Genomic DNA, 25,493 nt, shown 5'->3' on the forward strand with positions numbered 1-25,493 from the left:
AATTTTTTTTCCTTTTTGCTTATTCTAAATCAAGTAATGGAAAAAGATAATTTTTTGCTTTATAATGTAAATTAATTTGTGAATAGCAAAGATATTTGATCTCTCCCTTTATGCAGTGTTTTGGGCTGCTATAAAATATCGATTCTATTCTGACCTTTTCCCATGTTAATATTGAATGTACACTTCTATGTAATTGTGAAATGCATGGTTTATACATACAAGAAAACCAAAGATTGATTTCATATTTGCATTCTTTCCAATGAGGTTATATAACTCAATAACCCTGAAAAACAGATTTTGGTTAGAACAACGTTATTGCCCCCCAAATTCCATATGTACCTCTTGGTTTTTTTTTTTGTTTTTTTTTTTTTTTTGGTATGTGTGTGTGTGTGGATTTGTTTGTTTGTTTGTTTGTTTTAGTATTAAGAGATTGAACCCGGGGCACTTAGCCATCCCAGCCCTTTTTATTTTTCATTTTGAAACAGGGTCTCACTAATAAATTGCATAGGGCCTCATTTAGTTGCTGAGTCTTACCTTGAACTTGCTATCCTTCTGTCTTAGGCTCCTGAACCACTGGGATTACAGGCATGAGCCACTACACCGGGCTTTCAGTTCTCTATATTTTATGACTATTTTATTCATTTTTTCCTACTATAAACAAATTAAAATCCCTCACAGAAAGATCAAAGAAAACAGTAAATTATGGACTTACTGAAGTAGCAAATTTCGTCTTTCAAAAAGTTTGTTTCTTAAGGAGGATTATATAACTATGCCTTATAAGGAATCTGTTTAAATACTTTGCTTTCTTTTTAATAGCTGGTTCAACTTCTTTGTATTAAGGGATTTAGAGATTTTTGAGTTATTGGTGTAAAGGAGTGAGAATGAGAAAGATAATGAAAGCTATTTAGAGTGAAGGACAGTTCTGAAAAAGGTATTTTCCAATAAACTGTAAGACTGTCTTACAGTTTCCTGGAATGGGATCAGGATTTCTTGTCAAATACTACTGCTTTCAAATCCTGCCAGGTTGTCTGGCTGATTCTGAGGAAGTCTTCTACAGGCTATTAGACCTCTAGAGTCTATAACACCCAACTTACAGCATCTTTTGGAGGAACAAGTGTTTAGAATATATGTGTTGAATGAGTTTATTTAGCAAATGGCTAATGGGCAAAGAAAGGTGGGGAAAGTTAAACTACAAGGATCAAATTAAAATACAACAATTTTTTTTAAAGACATTAAAAATATTTCACCAGTAATTTTCTCTTGGCCAGGGTATGATTTAAAATTTGAGCATCTTCAGCATATAAACTATGTAAGTATTAATAAAGTCATTAGAATAGAAATGAAATTTGCGTCAATAGAAAGTACAAAGTAAACAGATAAGATCAGCTGCAAATTAGCCCCTCACTTCTCACACATAGTCTCAAAAGGGAATGAACTAGAAAAAATAGAGCAAAGACAATGAGACAGATGAAAACATCTGGAATGACTAAAAGGTTATTCAGTTGCACTTCTGGTGGTGCCATTCATTGAAGCAGGGAATCCTGGAGGAAAAGTAAATTCGGGGCAAATAATTTGAATTCAGTAGTGAGCATGTTGTTTTTGAGGTTTCTAAAGACATCCACATGGAAATGTTGAATCTGCATTTTCATACAAATCTAGAATCCTGAAGAGTTGCCTGAACTTTAGAAAGACAAGAAAACTATGAATCTTTTGTAAAACTATGGTTCCATTTGATTAGAAAGGAATAGTGTGGCAGTGTTTAAATATGGGGATTGTGTACATATCTTTCATATTAAGCAGCTTAGTGGCAGTGAATATGGATTTTTTCTTTTGTGTACCCCATAGGACTTATCTTGCTTACAGTAGGTAATCAATTATTATTTGTTGTTGAACTAAATTAAAGGATTTATTTTTGCAAACCTGCATGTTCTGTGAATCAAGAATTATGAATTATCAAATTTAGACTTTAGTAATCAAAGACAAGTCGTACTTGGAGAGGACGTGACACACACCAAGAACCAGAGTGTGGTTTCCTGAAAGTAAGCAGCCATCAATCAGTCTGACAAATCAGTCAGATCTGTGCAGGCTTGCCATAATTAGTGCACAGCGTGCTTGCATAAAATGCAGGTGCAAAACTTGCTGAGAGTAGAGGATCATAACTTTGAAATATAACTATTATAGACTTAGTCATAGTAAGCAGAACACTTAATCATTTTCACTGTATCACCATTCACCTGAAATTAAAACTAATGGATTCTGTTATAAAATTATGTGGCTTTATATAAGATATACTATTTTTCAAAGAATTTCTTCTGTAGGAAATGTCATAAACCCACATATTTTTCTGTATTTACATGACCAGATTCCTGCCAATCATTTAGTTTTATAAATAATGAAAAACTATTAAACCTTTTTTCTCACTTAGTCTAAATGATTGAAAACTTAATAGACATTTCATTTAATAAGAATTGCACAGCAGTGGTTTAGAACTGCCAACAACAACAATAAAAATCAGCCAAGTTACTAAATTTAACAGAAAGACCAGTATACAAAACAGAAGCTTTGATTATACAGGACACAATAAACAACTCCCAAACATCTTATATGAATGGTATTTTCATAACATTTAAAAAATTGTCAGATTCATTAGTACTGTTAACTTTGCTTTGAGACAAAATTACACTTACAGATCTCAGTAAGAAAATGATAAGGAAAAAAATTTTTAAGAAGTGATGAGAAGTTAATTTTAAAGGAAGCAATTTTATAAGCATATTGTGTATATTTGTATACTTTGATTAGACATATGAACATGTTTAACTCTTCAAATATAATATAGAAAAGATATTTAACAGCAGTTTAACAACTAGAACAAGAGCATCAGCATTAGATTCAACGCATTTAGGGACCATTCCTCATTTAGTGCTTCAGTCTGATACCTCTGATTTTTATGGCATCTTTGCTTTTTTTAGTTTTGTCCTAAAAGGAAGTCTGGCTTGCCTGATATGCAAGTGCTCCAGTTCCAATCAGAACGAGTATCGGGAACAGAAGACAATATTTTACAACAAGGCATCTAAGCTCAATTTTTACCAGTGATATATAGCAGCCTAAAAAAAAAGAAGCAGGGAAATTGGAAGCTATCAAAAGGGAGTGGGAAAGAACATGGGGCTGTAAATTCATAGTTGAAATGATGACTATGGAATATAAATTGCAAGGAGAAAATAAAAGATAAAAGAGCTAAATAATAATTTACCTAGAGGCTTTCAAAATTCATAACCGCTTCTTTCTTAGTATATATTTTCTTTTTATGGGATACAGTGTGACTCTTTTTAAGTTTTTATTTATTCTTATACATGATAGTAGAATCTATTTTGATTATCAAACATGGAATATATATCTTATCTAATTAGGATCCCAGTTTGTGGATGTACACGATGTTAATATTCACTGTGTTATATATTTTCATATATTCCCTTTCTATATAATACTGTCTTATTGGTGTTTCACAAATATGAAGAGTCTTGCCCTTTTTAAAGAAGGTAACAAGGCCTTTCTCAAAAAAGCCTTTCTTTTGAGAAGTTGAATGGGATGATGGAGTGGATTAAATGGAACAAAACTTCATTTATTTTTTGGGAGGAGACTTTAAGTCCTTGGAGACTGCCTCCCAATTTACTTCTTTTCTTCTTCTTCTTCGTCCTTTTTATCTCTTCATAACTACATTCAGTTTAAAACTATGTTATCTATAAAGGCAGTCTTGCAGTGCATTCTGCTCATGTTAGAAATTCTTTGTTCTTAGTCATTATTAAGCACATTACTACAAAGGCCAGAAAATTTGGGGGACGTGGTTATTTTCTAGCCAAATAAAATAACATTTTCTCTCTTTACTGGATATAACTAGAAAACTGGGGGAGAGGGGATAAGGAGGGAATCCACCTCTGAAATTTTTTGTGTGCTTAGTCTTTTTTAAACTTCTATTTGCTTTGCTTCTGAGGGGCAAGGATGGGATTAAAGGTTAGAAGTTGATTTGGGTTTTTATTTTTAAGAAAATAAGAAAAATGTTAAATCCTGTTCAAATCTAAGTACCACGATTGAGACCAGGTGCTATACTGTATGGCAAGCCAAGTACAAACCACAGGACCATTTTAAAAAATTATTTTAGCTGAATAAACCAAAACAAGACAAATATAACTGAACTGCTGTCAAAAATGGATATATTAAAACAAACAAAATGTGAATAATCAAAAGATTAGTGTTGTATTTATAAGAAGCATATAGCATAGGGCTTTAAAACATGGGTTTTAGAACAAATTGCCCAAAATGGATGTTTTCCTTCCACCAATTATGAGGTGATCTTGACTAAATTACATAATCTGTCCTCAGATCTACTGTAATTAGTTTCTTTTATGTTTTTAGAAGATCGATGTACTTAAAACATTGCCCAGGACATACTAGATATTTAACAAATATTAATTGCTTTTGATTAATAAATGTAATGTAATATAATTAAATACTTTATTTAAACATTTTTTATTGATTTTAAGGCTTACATGTTTCAAAGCCTATCTGCAAGGGGCCAACTTTTGAGATGAAGAGGAATAGAAAGGAAGAAATGAGTCTTTGGAAGGAGCTAAATGCTGAAGTAAAGATGTTTTTGACAACCACAGGTTCAGTTTGTGGTATATCAGTACTGTAAACAGCTGTCCTATTATAACAATACAAAGGCAGTTAAATACACTGTTTTATCCATATTATTTTTTCAAAACATCATCTCACTAAATATTTGAAAGCGTAGCATTAATGCTTTTGCCAGCTCTCCTAGATTAATTTTTGGCCAAATTGAGCAAAAAATGCCAAAGCATTTTGAAACTCTTAAATACTTATCACATTTTGACTTAAAATATACGTAATTGTAATGAAGGTTGACTTTTAAGGAGGTAGTCCTTTACCTAACATATTATTGCCATAAGGAAAATTGAATTTAATTGGTTCTATAAAATAGAAGTTTCTTTAAAGCAAAAGTCATGCTGAATATAAATGATAGCTTAAATATTTTTATTTGTGCTTCTTGTGTATGTCAATATGCATATTTTTTATTTTTATTTTCTGGGCTGCCAAAGATTTAATGTGGAGAGTACAAAGGAGATCTTTTTTAATACAGAGCACTTTTGATTTACTTCTAATTGTTCTGCATCTTTTAAGAACTTTTCTGGTGGTTCATACATATTGATATAAAGTATTTTACTTAAGCTGATTGTTTTCAAAAGACAGATTTGGTTATAATATTTAATGTACTGACCACAAATAAGGGGAAAATGGGGCTTTTCTGAGATTTGAATTTCCTCTTAACTTTCCTTAGGCTTAATGAAAACCATGAATTAGTTACAGCCTGAAGTATTTGTTACTCTGCTGAACAAAGAAGCAAGATTGCCTACTTATAAATTATAAGTGTGGAAATTATAAGAAGGAAGAAAAGAGGAACCATTGATTTTTATTCATTTAAACTTTAAGCAAATTAAATATTTAAAGCCTCTTTTTAAAGCATTAGAAGAACATCTAATTTAATGGGTCCTCAAAAGTCAAACTTTGATACCCAGAGCTTGAGGGCTACAGGACCTATAAAGAATAACAAGTATTCAAAGTGCTTAAATTTCCAAAACTGATTCCAGAAAACTAGCTATAAGTCATCTAGCATCCTATGATTCAGTCTTAGAAAAAATGTCTTTAGTTCACATTAAAAGTAACTGATGTCCAGAAATAACCAAAGTAGGACTTCCAGAATAGTGAAGTAAGGAATTCAGCAGAATCTCAACCCAGCAAAGGAATGATTAAGAGGTGAAAACTTTTAAGTAAAATAGTCTTCTAAAATCTCTGGAATTATTCTAAGGGCATAGAGCAAATGGAGAAGCATGCATTCAAGAAACTAGTAAATCTAGGAACAGGGAGTATTTGGGTATGTAAGTCACAATCCACTTGCCGTCACAGGTCACAGTGCTGTGTTACAGAAGATCCACCCCAAGAAAATGGGATCTATTCTCCTCCCAATCCCCCATCCAGGGCTGCAGTTTCCCTGCAGTGGAGAGGTAGGCCACTGGTATTTCTCACCTCTTCCTTCCCTCCCAGCTCCATTTACAGAAGCTCTGTTCCAGGTAGACATGACCAAAAGGACCATCTCTATTTACCCTAACAGCCTCCACTTTAGGTGAAGCATCTGGGAACACTGAATCCCAATGTTCTCTGCTATAACTCACCATACAGCAGAGTTTCTACACCAGAAAACAGGCATAGAAGAGCAACAGCTGCTCTGGGGTACAGCTCTAATGCCTAATACTACAGCAGTGTTGTCATCATGGGGCAAGTGCATTGCTGCCCTCAACCAGTGCAAATGGTGCAGGAGCTGCCTAGGAGCAAGGACAAGTAAAAGAGGCAAAGAACCTTATAGAGCTTCCTGGTTTCACTTGGAAATGTGATTAGAGAACTCCGTGCCTAATTTTGTTGCAAACAATATAGATCGTTATGAAGAGCAGTTAAAAGGACCCTGATAACTACAGAATATATCAAAACAACAAAGCACCAAGAAATTTAAAGAGAGAAGCAGGTGGAGTCAGCCAAGAAAACCCTTCCTGAGTTAGAGCAATGCAGACTGGGGAAAGCAGGGTTCATGTGCTAGGCTGCACCCACTCAGGAGCAACCATAGCAGGATGTGGGGTGAACTTGAAAGCTTTCTGCATGCTACGTATAGACCCCTCAACAAAGAACAAAAGCCTCAATGGCACAGGGGCTTAAATTCAACCTCTGACATAGATTGAACAGTAAGCCACTCTGACAAAGGAATAAGTATTAGAAAACCAGAGTTTAAAATAATATCACAGTCATATCTGGCCGTCGGAAAAACTGTGTATGTGTCTAAGGCAACACAGGAGCAGTGAGGAATGAATGTGGGGTAAATGAGTAAAATTCCTCAACTGTGATAACGGTCTCCAAGCAACCCATATATCCACTGATAAAAGAATAAAAATCTAACTAGCTAAAGATTCTACATATATCCTTTAACCAGCAAATAAATGGCCAGAGGTAACTATATCTTCTTACTCCTTAACTGGTTAAATGAGGCAAAAGATGAAAATAAGAGGGATAGGAGACAGATGTAAGGGAGACTATCAGAGGCTGCACACTGCAGGAGAAATAGACTTTACAGAATTATTCCAGCCAAAAGCAATAAATAAAACCTACTATTATTCTCCTTGATTTTTTAAATCAAATGGAAATTTTAGAATTGAAAAGTAACTCAAGTGAAATTATTTCAGTTGGCAGAAGAAAATAAAATCAGCAAACCTTGAAAATAAGGTCAGTAGAGGTACATATTCTGAACAACAGAGAAATAGAGCCAGGTGCAATGACTCAAGCCTATGATCCTAACAATTCAGGAGGAAAAATCGTGAACTCAAGGCCAGCCTGGTCAATATAGCAGGACATTTATCTCAAAAAAATAAAAAAAGGAAAGGGAAAAACAGCATTAGAGAAACATGAGACATTACTAAGCACATCAACATACAAATAATGGAATAAGGGGACTATCAAAAGGAGACAGGTGCAGAAAAGATACAATAGTTGGAAACCTTTCAAATTTGATGAAAAGTTTCATACATCCAAGTAATTCAACAAAATCCAAGTAAGAAAAACATGAGGATATCCACACCCAGATATCACCTATGTTGGTAGACAGAAAATCTTGAAAGCAGTAAGGGAAAAACAACTCATCACATGTAAGGGAAGATTAATAAGATTAATAGCTGACTTCTCATCAGAAATGAATGAGGGAAGTAAAGAAAGAGATTGAGAAAAAAACAGAAGTCAGTAAACTACAATAAAGTAGAAAACAGTGAAGTTGAAAAATAGTCAATGGGACTAGTTGAATAAACAAGTTAAAAGAAGTTATAGCAGGAAGATTTTCCAGTTGTTCATTTACTCCTTCAGTAAGCCTCAGTTCACAAATTGCTATGCTATCCACAAATTATTTCCCTTTTACTTGGTGTGCACCCTGTAATGTTTACTATAATAAACTTACCTTCCTTATCATGACTTCCCTAGGCTCACATTATTGAGGCTGGCATTGTTGTATAGGGAAAGCCAACCGAAGTGACAAGAAGAAATCAAACCAATTTTTACTCTGTATTCTTTTGTGTTGTCTGAATTTACAATGGCCATTCATCCAGGTATTCTTTTGTAGTTTTTAAGAACAACATTTATAAAGTTCTATCTAAAAATGTCCAGTTGTGTAACTCCCATTAATTGTTTAATATTAATATATTCTTCAAATTCATTATTGCTATAACCAAATTAATGAGGAAGTCATGAACACTACAGTTAAGCACACAGGCTTTGGAATTAACTAACAGCACTCACTATAATAAATGAAGATTAAATGACATAATGAATGTAAAGTACTTAAAACAATACATAACATTAGATTAATAGTGGCTTATTACTTTTATTATATTTATCATCTTTCATAGTCAGACTCTTAGTTTCAAGTGACAAAAATTCACCTCCTACTAGAGCTTACAAAATAGGAAGTTATTGGCTCATGTTATTAAAAAAACAGAAATAGATGTGCTCGTTGAATCTAAGTATTCATATCAACAAGACTCTGTCTCTATTCATTCCTTGGCTTGACTTTATATTGGTTTTATGCTTGTTAAGCTTTAACAAGCTTTCCTCTCATGGTAATAAAATGTCCTATATCTTACTAGCTAACTAATTATGCTTTTTAAAAAAATGTCTCTTTTTCAAAGGAACCCAATAGAAAAGTTTTGGGTAGTTTGCAGAAAAGTTGTGGGTAGTTTTCACTGTTCTTCCATGGGTTACATGCTCACTCCTTAGCTAACCATGTGTCCAGGAAAATAAATTTTTTTTATTGTACAGGCCATTAGCTGGTATATGAGAACATCTTCACCCAACACATGGACCAAGAGTGAGTAAGAAAATGATTTCCCCAAAGGAAAATCAAGGTATTATTAGTAGAAGAAGGTAGAATAAATAGTAGGCAAGTTAAAGTAGCTGATTCCCAACATGGCATATGTGATACCATATAGTAATACAACAAAATGTTGTGATTTTGCTCACAGGAAAACAGTTGAAATTGAATCTTAAATTGTCATTCACTCAGGAAAAGCAGTAGCTTGTGCCCTTCTATAAGTGAAGAAACAGAGGTTCTACCATATTAATGTATTCAGATTGTTCTATGGTAAGGATGTTGCATTAAAAAGTAAACAACCTCAATTTCTATATAATTGTCATAACACTTGAAGAAAAATACAACTGAATTTAATTATCATGAGAAAAAGTATCTCTAAGGCATTAATTGTTTCAGTCAGGATGGTACAATAGAATAGAAATAAAAATCACAAGACATTAATTCTACAAAAATATAGTAACAATAGTATTCACAATAAGCACTCATGTATCTGGTATATCTTTTGTAATGTTATTACCACAGTAACTCTATGAGGCAGATATTATTATACTCCTTTTATAAATGAGGAATCTGAGGATCAGTGGTTATTTATATTTGCCCTGTGTAACACAGCTGATAACTGAAGGATTTCATTCTGTCCTGTCTGCTTCCAATGCAGGTGGTTTTTTGTTAATGGGCTGTGTAACTTAATCTTTATTTCATGTTTCTCAAGCAAGACTTTGATTTAATTGTCTCTAAGGATTCTTCTCTAAAATCTCATGATTACTTAAGAGTTCACCTTTAATTTGTCATCTTTAATTTTTGAATGCCTATTAAGAAAGATTTCTAATCAGTTAGAATACCCTTTTATTTTTATGTCTTGTTTTCAATAGTGAACAACAACAAAAAGAATAATATCACTCTTTTTTTATTAGCTCCACAAGACAGTACAATGATCTTGACAATTCATATATTTGAATCAAATGGGGTATAATTTCTCATTTTTCTGATTGTACAGGTTGCAGAATCACATTGGCCATACAGTATAATATCACTCTTTTTGTGAGAATACTTTTCAGTGTGCATGTCATAGTTAGTACTCTGTATAACCATGAAGGAAACTATTCAATTGACAAATGTTCTTCACTGGGGTCTCACAAAAAATAAAATTTGGCAGAGACACAAAGTAATGTTGGAACAGGAGAAGAAAGCTCCATCTGCATTTCAGCTCTAGGGTACTATTTTATGTTTGAAACATGTGTGCGTGTGTGTGTGTGTGTGTGTGTGTGTGTGTGTGTGTGTTATTGCAGTTGTGCCAAGCATATCTCCTCTTTCTTGGAGTCTTTTTTTTGACATTCAAATCTAAATTCTTCTAAATACTTACACTATGAAAATGCACTTATCTGCTATAAATAGCTTACCTTATTTAAATTTTTATACAAGAGCAAAATAAAAATTGGAGCAATTTTTTGTTTGATAAACTTACTTTAAACTGTGAATAAAAATATAAAGCAAAAATGATACTGGTGTTCAGTTTGCTGTATTAAATGTACTCATTCTGTATGAAATCAAAATGTGAAAAAAGAGAGAATGTTACCATAGCTTTTCTTTTTTCAGAAATGAAATACATAAAATTTATCTGAAAATTGAACAGCATTAGATAGGTATTACCTATTAATAATATAATTATACTGGAGGAAGTACAGTATGGGAATTCATGCTGTGGTCCTAGAGTACGAATATCTGGATTCATATTACAGATCCTTCAGTTAGTATAAGTCAATGTCCACACCTTTTACTCCTTTGAGACTTCACAGTTTTCTCATCTATAAATAGAAATTAATAATGCTTTGGGATGATCAAACAAGATAATGCATGTAAAGTGCTATACCTGGTACATAGTAGGCACTCAGTGTTTGCATTTCAACTATACCATTAATTATACTACCACTACTACTATTATTCAGTTACAAACATCTGAGAAAGATTAAGGGACCCAAAATTCTATCTGTTTCTATTAGTCTCTGCTCTTAAGGTGCAATGGTGTAGGAATTAAAGCTGAGCACTTATATTTTAGCTCACTGCTCTTATATCTTGTAATTTAGTCTAGAATTTATAAATACTTGAAAAAATTTACAACTGGCTCATGGGAAAGTAAAATGAATATTGATGTTACATTTAAGTTTGGGCTTTATTATTGCTTAAAGTTATTATTATGGAATATTTCTGTTTTCCATTCAGCAAATAATTATTATAATCCTACACTAGGCTGTGTAGAGTGTACTAAGTACGTACGTTAAAATATATAACACATAATTAAAACATGGCTCCTGCCTTTATTGACCTTAATAAATTCAAAACTAGAGACAGTAAATAATAATAATAATAATAAATAATTTTACAATTAAATACTTCAGTAGGCAGAATAATTGTCTCCCAAAGATGTCCAAAATCAAATCCTCTGAACCTGTGAATATGATAACTTAACATGGCAAGAGGTCTTTTACTTGTGTGATTAAGTTGAAGGACCTTGAAATAGGAAAGTATCTTGAATTATCCACATGGGCCAAACCTAATTACATGGGTCCTTAAAAACAGAGAACCTTTTTCTGCTGTAGTCACAGGGAAATGTAAGTTGCAAAAGAAGAGTCAGATGCAGCATTAAATTTGGCTTTAAATTTGGAGGAAGTTGTCTAGGAGCCAAGGAAGACAGGTAGCCTCTAGCAGTTGGAAAAGTTAGATAAATAGGTTCTTTCCTAGAGCCTACAATAAGAAACTAAATTCTGCTGACATGAACAGAACTATAAAATAATACATTTGGGTAGCTTTAAACCACTAAATTCATAATACTTTACTGATATTAAGGGAAATCAGAAGTCAGCAAAAATAGATATTGCCCCACCCCATGGAGCTTGTAATACAATTAGAAAACATTAATCAAATAATCTCACACATTTGCATTAAATGATAATTCATTGAAAGAGCGTTATATGCTGCTATGAGATGGAGGTAAGGCTTAAACTGAGAATGAAAGAAAACTTTCCTTAATTAAGCGAAGAAGAAAGGAAAGAGTGTCTTAGGCAGAGAAAACAGCTTGTTCAAATCCCCATAGCAGGCAACAGCATGAACTACCCAAAAAGCTGAAAGAAGGATTGTAAGACTGAACAGAAAGACAGAGAGAGACTGATGACAGAATGAGGCCATAGAGTCAGATAAAAGCCAGACTAAGGAAGACCTCATAGATCATGTTAAAGATTTTTAGCCTTATCTTAAAAGCAGGCTGGAGGTTCACGATTGGATTTGCAGTTTGACAGGATCCCTCTGGCTGCAGTGCAGTTTACATATTATAAGGGAGCTAATGGATGTGTGCTAGGGCAGGGATGGGAACTATTGAAATAGTCAAGGGGAAAGATGGTAGTAGATTGTTTCAGGGTGATAGCAATAGATTGAATAATCCGAACATTTTAGGGATATTTAAAAGGTTAATTTAAAAAAAAAGAGATGAGCAGAATGTGAAACTTATAAAGAGGGAGGGACTATCCACTGAAACAGCACCTCTTTCTTACTCATCATCCAGACAGTATGTCATTGTAAATAGGAACTTCTAAAAATTACTGTATTATATTCTCTTTCAATATCTGCATGAGACAGACTAGTAAAAGCAAAATGTTGTTACTTATTGGAGTAGTTTTATGTCACTACAGGCATTTCATTCTGTCTAACCATATCCACTACTCACTCGAGTGATAATTTCCTAACACAATTTTCCTGATTTCTGTATCTTTGTATTCAGTTATTCTACCAAACTATACCAATTTGTCATTTTTATAAACTTTTTAAAAAAACGTAAAAATACACCAACTGATGGAAAGAAGGGAGGATCAAATTCAGTGATCATAACCATGCAGGTCTTTATCTCAACTTATCTCAACTATCATTTCTACAGTGGAATGCTGGCACTAGATGCTAAGAAACTATAAGAACCAATTGTTAATTTTTCAGGAACTTTGTAAATTACCTGTTGGTAACTTGAAATGGGCCACAATGGGAGTCCTAACACATGAATTGGAAAACACTGTAGAATTGGCAAATTTTAAAAACCTCCTCCCTCTCCCATCAAAGCCTATTGTTAAATAAACAGCACACACTGTTTGTACACTGTAAAACTGTGATGCTTGAAGGGATAGTTTGGTATAAAAAATACTAATAAAATAATATTAATAAAAATAGTAATGAGATTGACTATAGTCTCACAGATTTAAGAATATTGCCCATTTTCTTTCCCATGTTTTCTGGTGTCATCTTTAAATCAAACCACCTGTTCAGAATTATTGCTGGATCTTTTGATGTTTCTACAGAACTTGTGAAGATGCATTACTTTTAGGCATTCTGATTTTACTCTTCCAAATTCTAATTTTACTCTTCTCCATTAGATTGTCCAAATTAAGAAGTGCTACAGTAAAGTGACAAAATTTAAGTAATTATTTAATCTGGTTGATAGGTATATAGGAGTTCATTGTACTATTTTTCTCTAAATTTGTGTGCACTTGAAGATCTTTATAATAATAATAAAAAGAAGCAGATATAATAGTCAGAGCTTGCCTAAATTTGTCCTTACTGGGTCTTCTACTTCTAGTCTTAATCCCACCAAGTGTTTTTATATTCTTTTTTTATTTGTTCTTTTTAGTTATACATGACAGTTAAGTATATTTTGACAATTTTGTACAAGCATGAAACACATCTTATTTTAATTAGGACTGTCTTGTGGTTGTACATGGTGTGGAAATTCACATGGTATATTCATATGTGTACATAGGAAAGTTAAGTCAGATTCATTCTAGTACCTTTCCTGTTTCTGTCACCACTCTTTTCCCTTCATTCTCCTTTGTCTAATCTAATGAAGTTCTGTACTTCTCCTCTCTACCCTCCTATGTTATGGGTTAGCATCCATATATCAGGGGGGAAAAAAATCTTCAGCCTTTGGTTTTTGAGGACTGACTTATTTCACTTAGCATGATATTCTCCAGTTGCATTTATTTACCAGCAAATGCTATAATTTCATTCTTCTTTATGGCTAACTAATATTCCACTGTGTGTGTGTGTGTGTGTGTGTGTGTGTGACACTTCCTTTATCCATTCATCTGTTGAAGGGCACCTAGGTTGGTTCCATAGCTTGACTATTGTAAATTGAGCTGCTGTAAACATTGGTGTGGCTGCATTACTATAGAATGCTGATTTTAAGTAATTTGGGTATAGAACAAGGAGTGGAATAACTGGGTCAAATGGAGGTTTGATTCCAAGTTTTCTAAGTAATCTCCATACTACTTCCAGAGTGCTTGTACCAATTTGCAGTCCCCACCAGAAATGTGAGTTTACCCTTTTCCCCACATCCTTGCCAACATTTATTCTTGATAATTTCCATTCTGACTGGACTGAGATGAAATCTCAGTGTAGTTTTAATTTGCATTTCTCTAATTGCTAGAGATGGTGAACATTTGTAATAAATTTGTTAGCTGATCATATTTTTTCTGTGAAATATCTGTTTAGTTCCTTTGCCCATTTATTAATTGGGTTATTTGTTTGTTTGTTTGTTTGTTTGTTTTTGGTGTTAAGTTTTTTGAGTTCTTTAAATATTCTGGAGATTAATACTCTGATTAATGCTGTATCTAAGGTGCACCACCAAGTGTTTTGAGAAGAGCTGTTTCCTCACCTGGCCTCTAGTGGTTAACTCATCCCCTACTCTGATTTAAGTGTTGTAACACCTACTTCCTCCCCTGAAAAATGCAGGAGGATTTGTACATTTAATTCATTTTACAAAGAGTTTAAAATAAATCTTCAGAGAATACCTGTCGTATCACATTAGGGTACTTTCTTTGTACTCAAACCACAAAACTACTGAAAAAAAAAAAGTCTTAAAGAGCTTCAGTAACAAAAAACAAAGTACAATGTGCATATAGATTATAAGAAATCAAGAGTTATAAAAAATAACTTTAATTAAAAAGTGAATAAAAAGAAGCCAGAAATAATATCAATAATGCTAAATACTTGAGGAGTAGAGAGAGATGAGGGATTAGAAGAATTATAAGCTAAAGACTTAAGATTCTACCCTAAAGAAAAGAAAGGCTTAATATCAGAACAAGTTGTCTTGCTGTAGTGTATTATCATGAAGCACATAAAAGTACAGGATGATGAGAAACAAAAATTAGCCCAATCATAGCTTAATGGGAAAAGTGAAAAATAATGTATAAATCAAGTTTTTTAAAAAGGGGAGATGGAGGGCTGGGGCTGGGGCTCAGCGGTAGTGCACTTGCCTGGCATGGGTGAGGCACTGGGTTTGATTCTCGGCACCACATATAAATAAAGGTCTATCAACAACTAAAAAATAAAACTAAAAAATTTTTTAAAAGGAGAGATGAACATATAAATTATAACTTTAAAGAAAATTATAAGAATCAGAAAAGAATCATATAAATCCATTTTATGGATTAGAAAACTGAGACACAGGAAATCAGGAGAAGATCACTCAGCTAAATTAAGTTTTGCAGCCTGGTTTTAAACTCCCTGGATAATTTTATAGCACATTGTTTTTCACAAGCCCTTTCTGATGAAAATTAAAATCAATCCCTTGTGGTATCTTACATTTTAAAAAATTTACTAGTATGTGGAAAAAGTCCACTTCTTAAGTCATATTGAAAATCACTTTGTCAGACTATTTCTAACAAAAAAATTTCCATTCTCTCTTCCCTTAAAGATGTATTTTTAAACTGTAATACAGAATAGAAAATAAGACATTGTAAAGACCTTTTGTGTGTGTGTGTGCAAGCCAGGGATTAAACCCAGGGTGCTTAACCACTGAGCCACATCCCCAGCCCCTCTTTTTTTTTTATTATTATTTTTTTTTATTTTGAGACAAGGCCATGGTAAGTTGCTGAAGCTGGCTTTAAACTTCTACCTCAGCCTTCTAAGCAGCTGGGATTACAGGCATGTGTTAAGCAAGCCCTCCTATTTAAAATGAAAAATACATATATTCTTAGTTATTTAGGGGTAGAAGACTAAAATGATCCAGATAAAGGAATGTAAGTTTGATTCAGGTGTGAAGAACGCTTTACGACTTCCTCAAATTTATTAGCACTTTGTGGCAGCTCCTTGTCCAAGTTAAGAAATGCTACAGTAAGTTGGCAGAATTTTAGGAGTTATTAAATCTGGTTGATAGGTATGTAGGAATTCATTGTGCTATTTTCTCTAATTTTGTGTGTGCTAGAAGTTTTATAATTAAAAAAAGAAGAAGAAGCAGGCTGCAACAGCCAGAGTTGTTGCAAGAAATCCCTTCTTCCTTTTCCACCTATGCAGTGTTGCTTTGGTTCCTCTGTTGGCAGAGCCTAACAGGGAACCAGAAAATTTTGCAGAATTCCGAAGGGAAGATATATTAGTCAGTTTTTCATTACCTAAGGAAATACCTAAGACACCCTCTTTTTTTAATAATTAGCTTTACTTTCCTTCGGCCTGCACAGCATATTTATGTGAAACCTTCCTTGTTTTTATGTGAAACCCTGTGTCTACAGGTTTTTTAAAATATGAGTAATTCTCCATCTTACAGCTACTGTGAATAATATGAGCAGGGTTCAATAATTATTTGAATCATGCCTCCTATTAGCTTTAATGTTATAATTACATCAGCTACATGACACGGTTTTTCTTTTATGATTGCACTACAGTCTAGTGAGGAGATTGAAAGCATACCATTATTTTAACAAAGATAATAAATAATTTTTAAATAGGTGTTCAAAAAGAAAAGCCAGAAATAAAACACTAAGGTAGTGATTTTCAAAGGATGGTCACCGTAACAGCATCATAAACATCACCTGGAAATTTCTTTGAAGGGCAAATTTTTAGACTCCAAGCCTCACCCCGATGACTTACTGAATTAGAAACCTTGGTAATGTACCCAGCAATCTGTGCTTTAACAAGAAATCCCAGGGACTCTAATGAATGCTAAAGTTTAAAAACCACTGCACCAAGATGTCATAGTGACAGCAGCAGCAGCCAGAAGCAGCCACTACTCCAAGGACTGGGGCAGTGAAGAAAAGAGATAAAATTTCTAAAACTGAGGAGATTGAGGAAAGACCTCCATGCAACTGAAACACAAACTTCTGAAAACGGGTAATTGCTTACTAGGTAACAGTGTCTATGATTTCAGAAAAGGAACAGCATAGACGTAGGAACCAAATATCTGAGGAAGGGGTAACCATGAGTTGGAACTGATATCTAAAGAATGCACATTGATACAGATTCTAGAAGTACTGAGAGGCTTCCAAATTGCAATCAGTTACTGCTACTGGAAGGATTTATCACTGCCAGAGTGAAGAACTGTCACTAGAGAGACTAACGGGATTAAGAAATCCATCCAAAGCCAGCAAAAGAGCAAATCCTTTTTTCTTTCATCATCTATGCAGTGTTGCTTTAGTTCCTGTATTGGTGGAGACTAACGGAACCAGACATTTTTGCAGAATTCCAAAGAGTGGGTATATTAATCAGTTTTCATTACTGTAAGAAAATGCCTAAAACAGAATAAGTTTTTAAAGAAATTTGCTCACAATTCTGGATGCTACATGGCATGGTGCAGGCTCTGATGTGGGCTTCCCCCTTGACTACATCACCTCAAGGTGGATTGCTTCACTGGAGCACATTCTGGAAGAAGAAATACCTTAATCCCTTTTGAGGGCATGCCCCTGTTGACATAATGACCTCCCACTGGGCCCCAACTTAAAACTGAAGACCATGTTCTCAAACATGAAGCTTTGAGGAGACAATGTGCAAACCATAGAAGTAGATTTGAAGCTGAGACAGTGCTTAATAACTGACATGATGGCCTTAAGCATAATAAAGTTGGGAAATACTAGGAATAGCATTTGTATACATATAATTGAGTATACCTGAACATTTTCTGGGGCACTGACTTTGGCCTTAGTTGTTTCTCCCAGTGAGATTAATTGCTGCAGCCCGGTTGGCTGGGCAAAATAACTGGGGAGGGGAGGTGATGATCAACTTGTGTACATTGATACAGCAGGAGTGGGAGCCGTTTATTGTAGGACAGGAGGGGTATATATACATTCCATACAGCTTATCTTAATTAACATAAACTAGATACAGCAGTCAGCCAATAAGGAATCTCCACACTTAATGGCTCGCTGGCTTTTCTTCACAAACCACGCCCTCTGGCAAAATGCCAGGCGCCATCTTGACTTGTTTACAGACCCTAACTATTAATAAAAGGCATTTAGGACCTTTGTAGTATTTGAAGAGGAAACTATGCAAGGGCTTACCCCAAAGTCTGCATAGCTAAGACTAAGCCTGAAAGATCACAACAATAATGGCGGAGGATTGCTTAATAGTAACAACAAAATATGCTCCAGTCATCTGAGTCTCAGTTCATTAAAATCTTGATGTCAAAGGAATGAACTAAAAAGAAGCTTAACAGGACCAAGTAATCAGAAGCCCTCCCTTACAAAACAGGGAGTGGCTGAAAAGGTTGCTCTGAAAGCATGGTCACTGACAAGAGATACAAACATGGTTCTTCATTTAGGCAATCATCTCTGTGCAGTTCCAGGAAACTAAAAAATAAATGGAAATGAATCATCTGTTTCCTTAGTTTTGTAAGTCAGTGTTGTGGTAGTTGCAGATTCCGTTTGTGTTTATTCCATAGAAATCAATGAATTAGTATCTTTTATATTCTTGAAAGGTGGGTACAGACATAGTATTCTGTGTGTCGGTTAAAAAGAACATATCGTTGTATTAAATTAATGTGATTTATAGAATGATTATCAGATGTATACCTACTGTTTTGAGAGGTGAAGAACTATAAAATAGTTGTTATTCTTGAAGTCCTTTACATAGTTCCCATTTTATGTTCATGTTTTGTTTTTTCTTTCTTTTTTGTTCTTTAAGGATATTGAAGAATCACAAAACCACACTGGTGATTCTGTTGGAGATGACTACAAAAAGATGGGAACACTTTTTGGTGAATTGAACAAAAGCCTCCTCAACATGGGCTTCACAAGGATGTATTTTGGAGAACGAATTGTGGAACCAGTAATAGTCATTTTCTTTTGGCTCATGCTGTGGTTCCTTGGCCTACAAGCCCTTGGACTAGTTGCTGTCCTTTGCCTTGTCATTATTTATGTGCAGCAGTAAAACTTGGCCGAATGAATTGTTAGTGGACATTCATTAGCCATGTATGTAATCAATGAAGTTATACATTTGAAGGCCAAAAAGGTTTGCCCTATTTCAGGTTGTGTGCTGGCTGTTTTGTAATTAAATCTATAAGTATGTTGTTTAAAGCTAAACTCAACTCTTGATTATAACAAAATTAAATATATATTTTGAATAGAAATTAGCTTATTCAAAACTCTTTTTTCACTACTGTGATCTGTACCCACGTTTAGACACCTCTAGCCCCATGCCGAATTTTAATAACACCACCAAACAATGATCATAGGATATTGAGTTCAAATTAAGCAATATACTTATTAGAAAGAGTTCCAATAAAATACTTGGAGGAAAAAGGAGGAAACAAGCTAAACGTAAATTTTAATTGGAAAATTGTTCCACCCCCACCTCTATCAAATAATCCCATATTATTTGGGAATTAGTTATATTTCTGTTGTCCCTGCTTGGCCCAAACAAAGGTAAATAATATGTATATACACTACCTGAATATTGTGGTGAAAATGTTTAAAGCTAGCATATTTTCTGAAGACTGAAAAGAATATGTTTATTGTTCCTGGGGAAAGTTCTCAGGTTGAATATAAGTTTTTTATAATGCAACAGTTGGACCTGGAATTTCTCCAGTATATCATTTGAAGTTTTAGACAATTTTGGTGCTAATTACTTTTTGTGAGTTTTTTTTTAAATGTTTCATAAACCAGGCCTATAGTTGGCTATACCCTATGGTAATCCATATTTTCTTGTATATAACAAGTTGCATATTTTTCCTAGAGAGACATTTTCAAGTGCATTTTTTCCAATTATTTATAATTTTATAGTTCTTTTATAACAATTATTTTAAGATTTAAAACAATGTATTTCCTAGCGTGGCATGGATTTTCTCCCCCAGAAAATTGTTCTGTATTTTACTATATTGTTCTAAGAAAAAAAAATCATCTCGTTTTTCCTTGATGTCTGTATTAGAAAGTACCATATTACAGTATAAAATTAGATACTTAAATTTGGAAATAACCAGCCAATTCTAATATTCTTCTAAGGCTAAAACCAAGTCAGTAATTGGTTAGCTATGTGTTTAGTGTGTCTTAATTCAGCACTGCAGGGTTTGATATTTAAATAAGCATTTTTTAAAAATACATTTTGGAAGTGGAAATGGCTTTGATGATATTTTGGATTTCGTTAGAGAACCTAAAATCTTTATACTTTCATCTCAAAGACTATTTAAACAAGGGACAGGTAGTTAACATAATTATCTAGGAATTCCAGTTAAAAAAGGAAAATAGGACTCTGGGGCATTTTTATCTTGGGTAGGTCAATAACTACTATATGTAAAGTGTTTAATATTCTACTTTATAAAGTTTTTACCCAATCCAGTTTTTAAAATTATTCTGTGAATTCTCAGTGTCTTCCATTCTGAAGCAGAAAATAATGAAAAACATTGAACTTACATTTCTAAAATTAGACAATACTAAACAAAAACACCAGTCAGGGGCACTAAAATGTATTGTACATTTGTTTGTATAAATACAGGCCTTTTAAAATTGACTTTTAAAAAACAGAAGACTTTGTATATTTCATTGTGTTTTTATTGGGTCTGCAGTATTTTTATAGTAACCTTTATGAGCTCAGTATAAGTGCAAGTTGTTTGAAAAGGTGTTTTTATTTGTGTACAATAGAAGTTAGGAGATTTTGTATATCTGCATAAAATATTAATAAGTAATTTTTTTCTAATGTTACCAGGGATTTTAATTTCCCTTTGGAATACAAAAAGACGTTGTCTACATAATAAATAATATGGTTCCACCAGTACCTACTGTTGAAAATATTTTAAAAGGAAGTTTTAATATACTAAATATTATTTAATATACTGTCAATACTGTGCATCTGCACACTGGTGTTAATAGGGTATTATTAAATTATATAAAGAAATAAGAACTATTTTGCTGCTCTTCTTTCTATATATGTTATTGGTTTGATATGGGAAAAAAACTAGTTATTTGATGGAAATAAAATATTTTCTTTTGTGAAATATTATAATGTAGATTGTACTGATATCCTAAATGAAATTGGTAAAATTTCTTTGGTTCATGGTATAAAAAAAGTAGATTGAAAATTATTCTCAGTCATTTCAATGGCAAATACAAGCCATTTATAGAAACTTGTTGCTTATGAATAAAGAAATAGAAGTTACAATGTTAAGGCCATTAGATTATTAATGTATACATCACCATGATGTCAGCCCTCAATTCAAAGAAAAGGTCAAAATCCAGAAATAAACTGACTATACACATGAGTAATCAATTTTCTTTAAAGTAAATCTGAATATTTTGTAGAATTCAGTCCTTTCATATCTTGCTGTCTTATACAAGGTGTTTTCTTTTATCTGTTTACCAGTTACATCTTTCTTAGTCCAAGTGTGTGCTGGAGCCAGCTTGCACTAGCTTATGGGAACAAATTGTGTACATTTTTTTCTTTTCTGCCTTTAATGATATCAAGCTGGTAGCTTAAATTGGCTGTGGTGGGAGTATTTATACCATAAAAATTGACAAACACTATAAATCAAGGTTTGTTTTTGTTTTTGTTTTTGTTTTCTGAGCAGTCAGTTGTTAAAAATACATCAACACACCACTGATTAGTCACCCCTGGAGGCCATGTTTCCATTTTCATCCAAAACTGTATCTTGATCTTTCCCATGTGAGGATTAGGGGCCATAGTTACCTTCTGGAGCATGTTTCTATGAATCATGTTTTGATCAGAGAAAAATCTGGGTTGTCACTGAGCTGGAAACCCATGAAAGACTCTCCAGGCAATCAGAAAAAGATAAGTTACAGAACTATTGAAGCACAAACCACAGTATAAGTAAAGGTCTGTTGTGATATAAATTCAAAATAGAACTAGACATTGAGCAATCAAGGGACATTTGGTGTGTAGATTATATTTTAAATTATTTTATAAATGTTTATTTCTGGTTACTTAAAATTCTGTCATTATTGGTTTATGTCTTTACAAGGTAAAGGAAAAAGAAAAGTCAAGTAATACTTTTATACCTGTTAGTACATCTAGTACTAATAAACAAATTAAGGCTTCAGAATTATTAGTGGATATGGGGGCCTTTCATAACTCCTATTTCTATGCCTAACACTTAATTTTTGGTGTTCCTAGGGGTCAGATCAACAGCCTGTTCTCTCATCTCTCCATACATCACCTAGGACAATGTCACCCCTACCATGGTTTCAGTTGCCATTTACATACTAACAATTCCTGAGCTGCATCTCCAATTCAGAACAGAGTGCTGGACAGAATAAAAAATTCATCCATTTATTTGCTTGCCCAGTATTTGCCCCTGGTTATCCCATAATATTTCAAATTAAGCCTATCCAAAAAAGAAGAGCTCAGCATCCTTCCAAATCCTTTCTGCCTGTAATTCCTTTCTCAGCAAATGACATATTCCTCTTATCCATGTTCAGATAGGAATTGTTCCTGTCATCTTTAACTCCTGTTTCTCCTACACTCCCCACATATAAAAATTACCAACTCTTCTCTATTTTATTTCTAAAAAAATTATTTTACCTTCCTACTGCACTCCCAGCATCACTAACCTCATCCATTACCACCAGCATCTTATCTGGAATGCTATCTTAGAATCCTGATTAGAATCCCTGTAGTTATAGTAACGTTTCTAAAATAAAACTCTAATCTCCTTAGCCTAAAGGTTTTTAATGGCAGCTTGTTACCATTATGATAAACGTCTTATTCTTTCATACATTTTACAAGCCCTTCATGAAATGTTTGTTTTGAAAGAGGCATGCTTTCTTACTTCCCAAACTTTGTACATAATTTCCCTTCTTTCTTTTAACCTCGCCTCACCAGAATGACCTATATCTGCATACCCTTAAGTCCTCAACTTGGACATCATGTAGTTTCTCTCTATGTGTTTGCTTCCTCATCATGTGGAACCCAGTACTTTCCCTATTAGCACTTCTCATGCTATATTGTAATAGCCTATTTGTCAGCTTCCTCCATTAGATAATAGACTTCACAAGAGCAGAGAACATGCCTGTCATGTCCACAATTGCATTGTCAGTGCCAAACACAACACCTGGCACATGATATGTGCTCAAAATATTTGTCAAATAAATAAACTAATTTTGTTTATCTGTGTTTTAATGTTCTTCCCATGGTCCATTAACAAAGAAGATCTACAGTTGGTTGTACTTTACTGTTCTTTGACTCCAAAATATAGTTTTTGTGCATAGAGTGGTCTGCTGTATACATTATAATTTTTAAGGGTTATTCACTTTTGATGAAAGAATATTGCTGTTTGAATATATGTATACAGTATTGCTATATACACTTGCATTTTTTAGGAGAAAATGTATTATTATTGGGCTAGATCAATTCACTATTTCTCCAGAAAGAGAGTTTTACAATACATATGGTCACTGATGCTATTGAAATTTCATATTTTTGCAGTATTTTTCAATAGACCTTTATCTACTAAACTTAAATTAAAAAAAAAACTCTAGTTGTAAGCAGGAATTCTTAAGTATTTAAGCTTGGTATTTTAGGTTCTATAATAAATTCACTATTACCCTGGAGCCTAATAGCCCAGACTTTCTATGTTACATAACATGTGTATAAAAGTACTTTGTTATTCTTTCTAATAAATAAGACTCTTTTACAACCCTGCATTCTGGGTATCTCTTTTGACTACCTATTCCATGTCCTAATCTGTTAATTGCTGCCACATCGAGTTTGAAATGACCAAAGCAACAGCACACCTCAGATTGACTAGATATGTGTGCTTTCCTCGTCTCCATTGCTGAAGTACAAAGCCAAGGCCTGATGTGTGTAGATGGCTTCTCAGGCAATAGAGAATTAGGACAATCAAGAAAGATCCAGATCAGCCTCTGCCTCCAAGCTGTATTTCTTTTCTGTTGACTTGACTATTGTATAAGTTAGAATTATTGAGTGAATTCTGGTGAAGCAAATGAAAATCCAGAACATTAGCATTCAAATACCTACAAAGTTCAAGTTCTCTCTCCAGCAATTAAAGTCTACCACTTAATTTTTCATCAACTTAATTAATTTGGAATTTCCTTGACAATTGTCCAAACCACCACAAAAAACAGTGACTTTCATCCTAAACTGGGCCTTTTTATTATTGGCTTACCCCTGTATTACAGAGTTTAGTTGATTATGTACTTTTAATATGAAATGTTTTTAAATGGAAGAAATTAGAAGTGTATATCCAATTTTACTTAATAACACCATAATTGACATTAGACAAAAATCTTAGAAATTATTTTTCTGGGAGTAGAGGATTATTTATATTTGAAAATATATGCTGTGCACTGAATGCCCCTTTCATAATGTCATAATTGTTTTGTTTGTAGTTTTCCTGGTTTTAAGAACATTAAAATGTAATATGTGATATTAAAAATAGCAATGATTTTATTATTTAATGCACTTTTCTATTTTAAGAGGTATAGATTATGTTTATAATGTTTATAAATATGACATTAATAAAGTTAAGAAGAAACAATTACAAAAGGGAAACATGTCCCCTGGATATTGGTTTAAAAGATGAACTAAAATAAATTGGTCTTGCATAAAACATGGTTAATATGATAATTTTTCGTATTAGGTGAAGCATTTGTTTAATTGTGAATCCAATGGCTTTCAAAGGTATTTTGTTTGTTTACTTGAAGTGAAATCTTACATGAATACCCAATAGACAGATGCTTCTCAACTTACCATGGTTATATCCTAACAAGTTCAATGTAAATACAAAATACCTTATGCAAGTGAAAAAAATGCATTTAGTACACTTAAACCTACATAACATTAGAGTTTAACAACAGCACACTATTGTTAACCCTCATAATTGCGTGACTGAGAAGTGTGGCTCGCTGCCAGCACCTAACATCTCACGAAGAGTGTCATGCTCATATCGCTAGCCCAGGAAAAGATCAAAATTCAAAATACTGTTTCTACTGAATGCATCTTGCTTTTACACAACTGTAAAGTTGAAAAATAAGTTGAATCATGTAAGTCAGAGACCACATACATTCACATTAATGATAAAAGTAGAACTTTGAATTTGCAGTATGTCAAGTTCTCTGAGAAGCAGACTCAAGAATGCAGGAATCAACAGCTGAGTACAGTGAAAGCAGAGTTGGGCAAAGGGAGTTAAACATCCACTCACAACAGGCCTCAGTGACCCTATTATGTGCTCTAAAATGCCCATGGTCCTTCAAGGTTGTCACATGCTGAGAGAAGGCAGCTCTCTTCAGCCAAAAGCAATTTTCAAAAAGGGCCA

At 33.5% G+C, this 25,493-nt stretch overlaps 1 protein-coding gene across 1 annotated transcript in view; it reads left to right on the forward strand.

The window, feature by feature from the left end:
- Fam241a (family with sequence similarity 241 member A) overlaps positions 1-19,157 on the forward strand; it is a 31,712-nt gene extending 12,555 nt beyond the window's left edge. Inside the window, exon 2 of the mRNA XM_026389715.2 lies at positions 18,896-19,157. Within this exon, the coding sequence (XP_026245500.1) occupies positions 18,896-19,141 (246 nt within the window). The 3' untranslated portion in view covers positions 19,142-19,157. The remainder of the gene's footprint in view (positions 1-18,895) is intronic.
- The last annotated feature ends 6,336 nt before the right edge of the window (positions 19,158-25,493 follow it).

Source organism: Urocitellus parryii, chromosome 10 (genome assembly GCF_045843805.1).
Source record: "Urocitellus parryii isolate mUroPar1 chromosome 10, mUroPar1.hap1, whole genome shotgun sequence".
In the NCBI taxonomy this organism is placed as follows: Eukaryota; Metazoa; Chordata; class Mammalia; order Rodentia; family Sciuridae; genus Urocitellus; species Urocitellus parryii.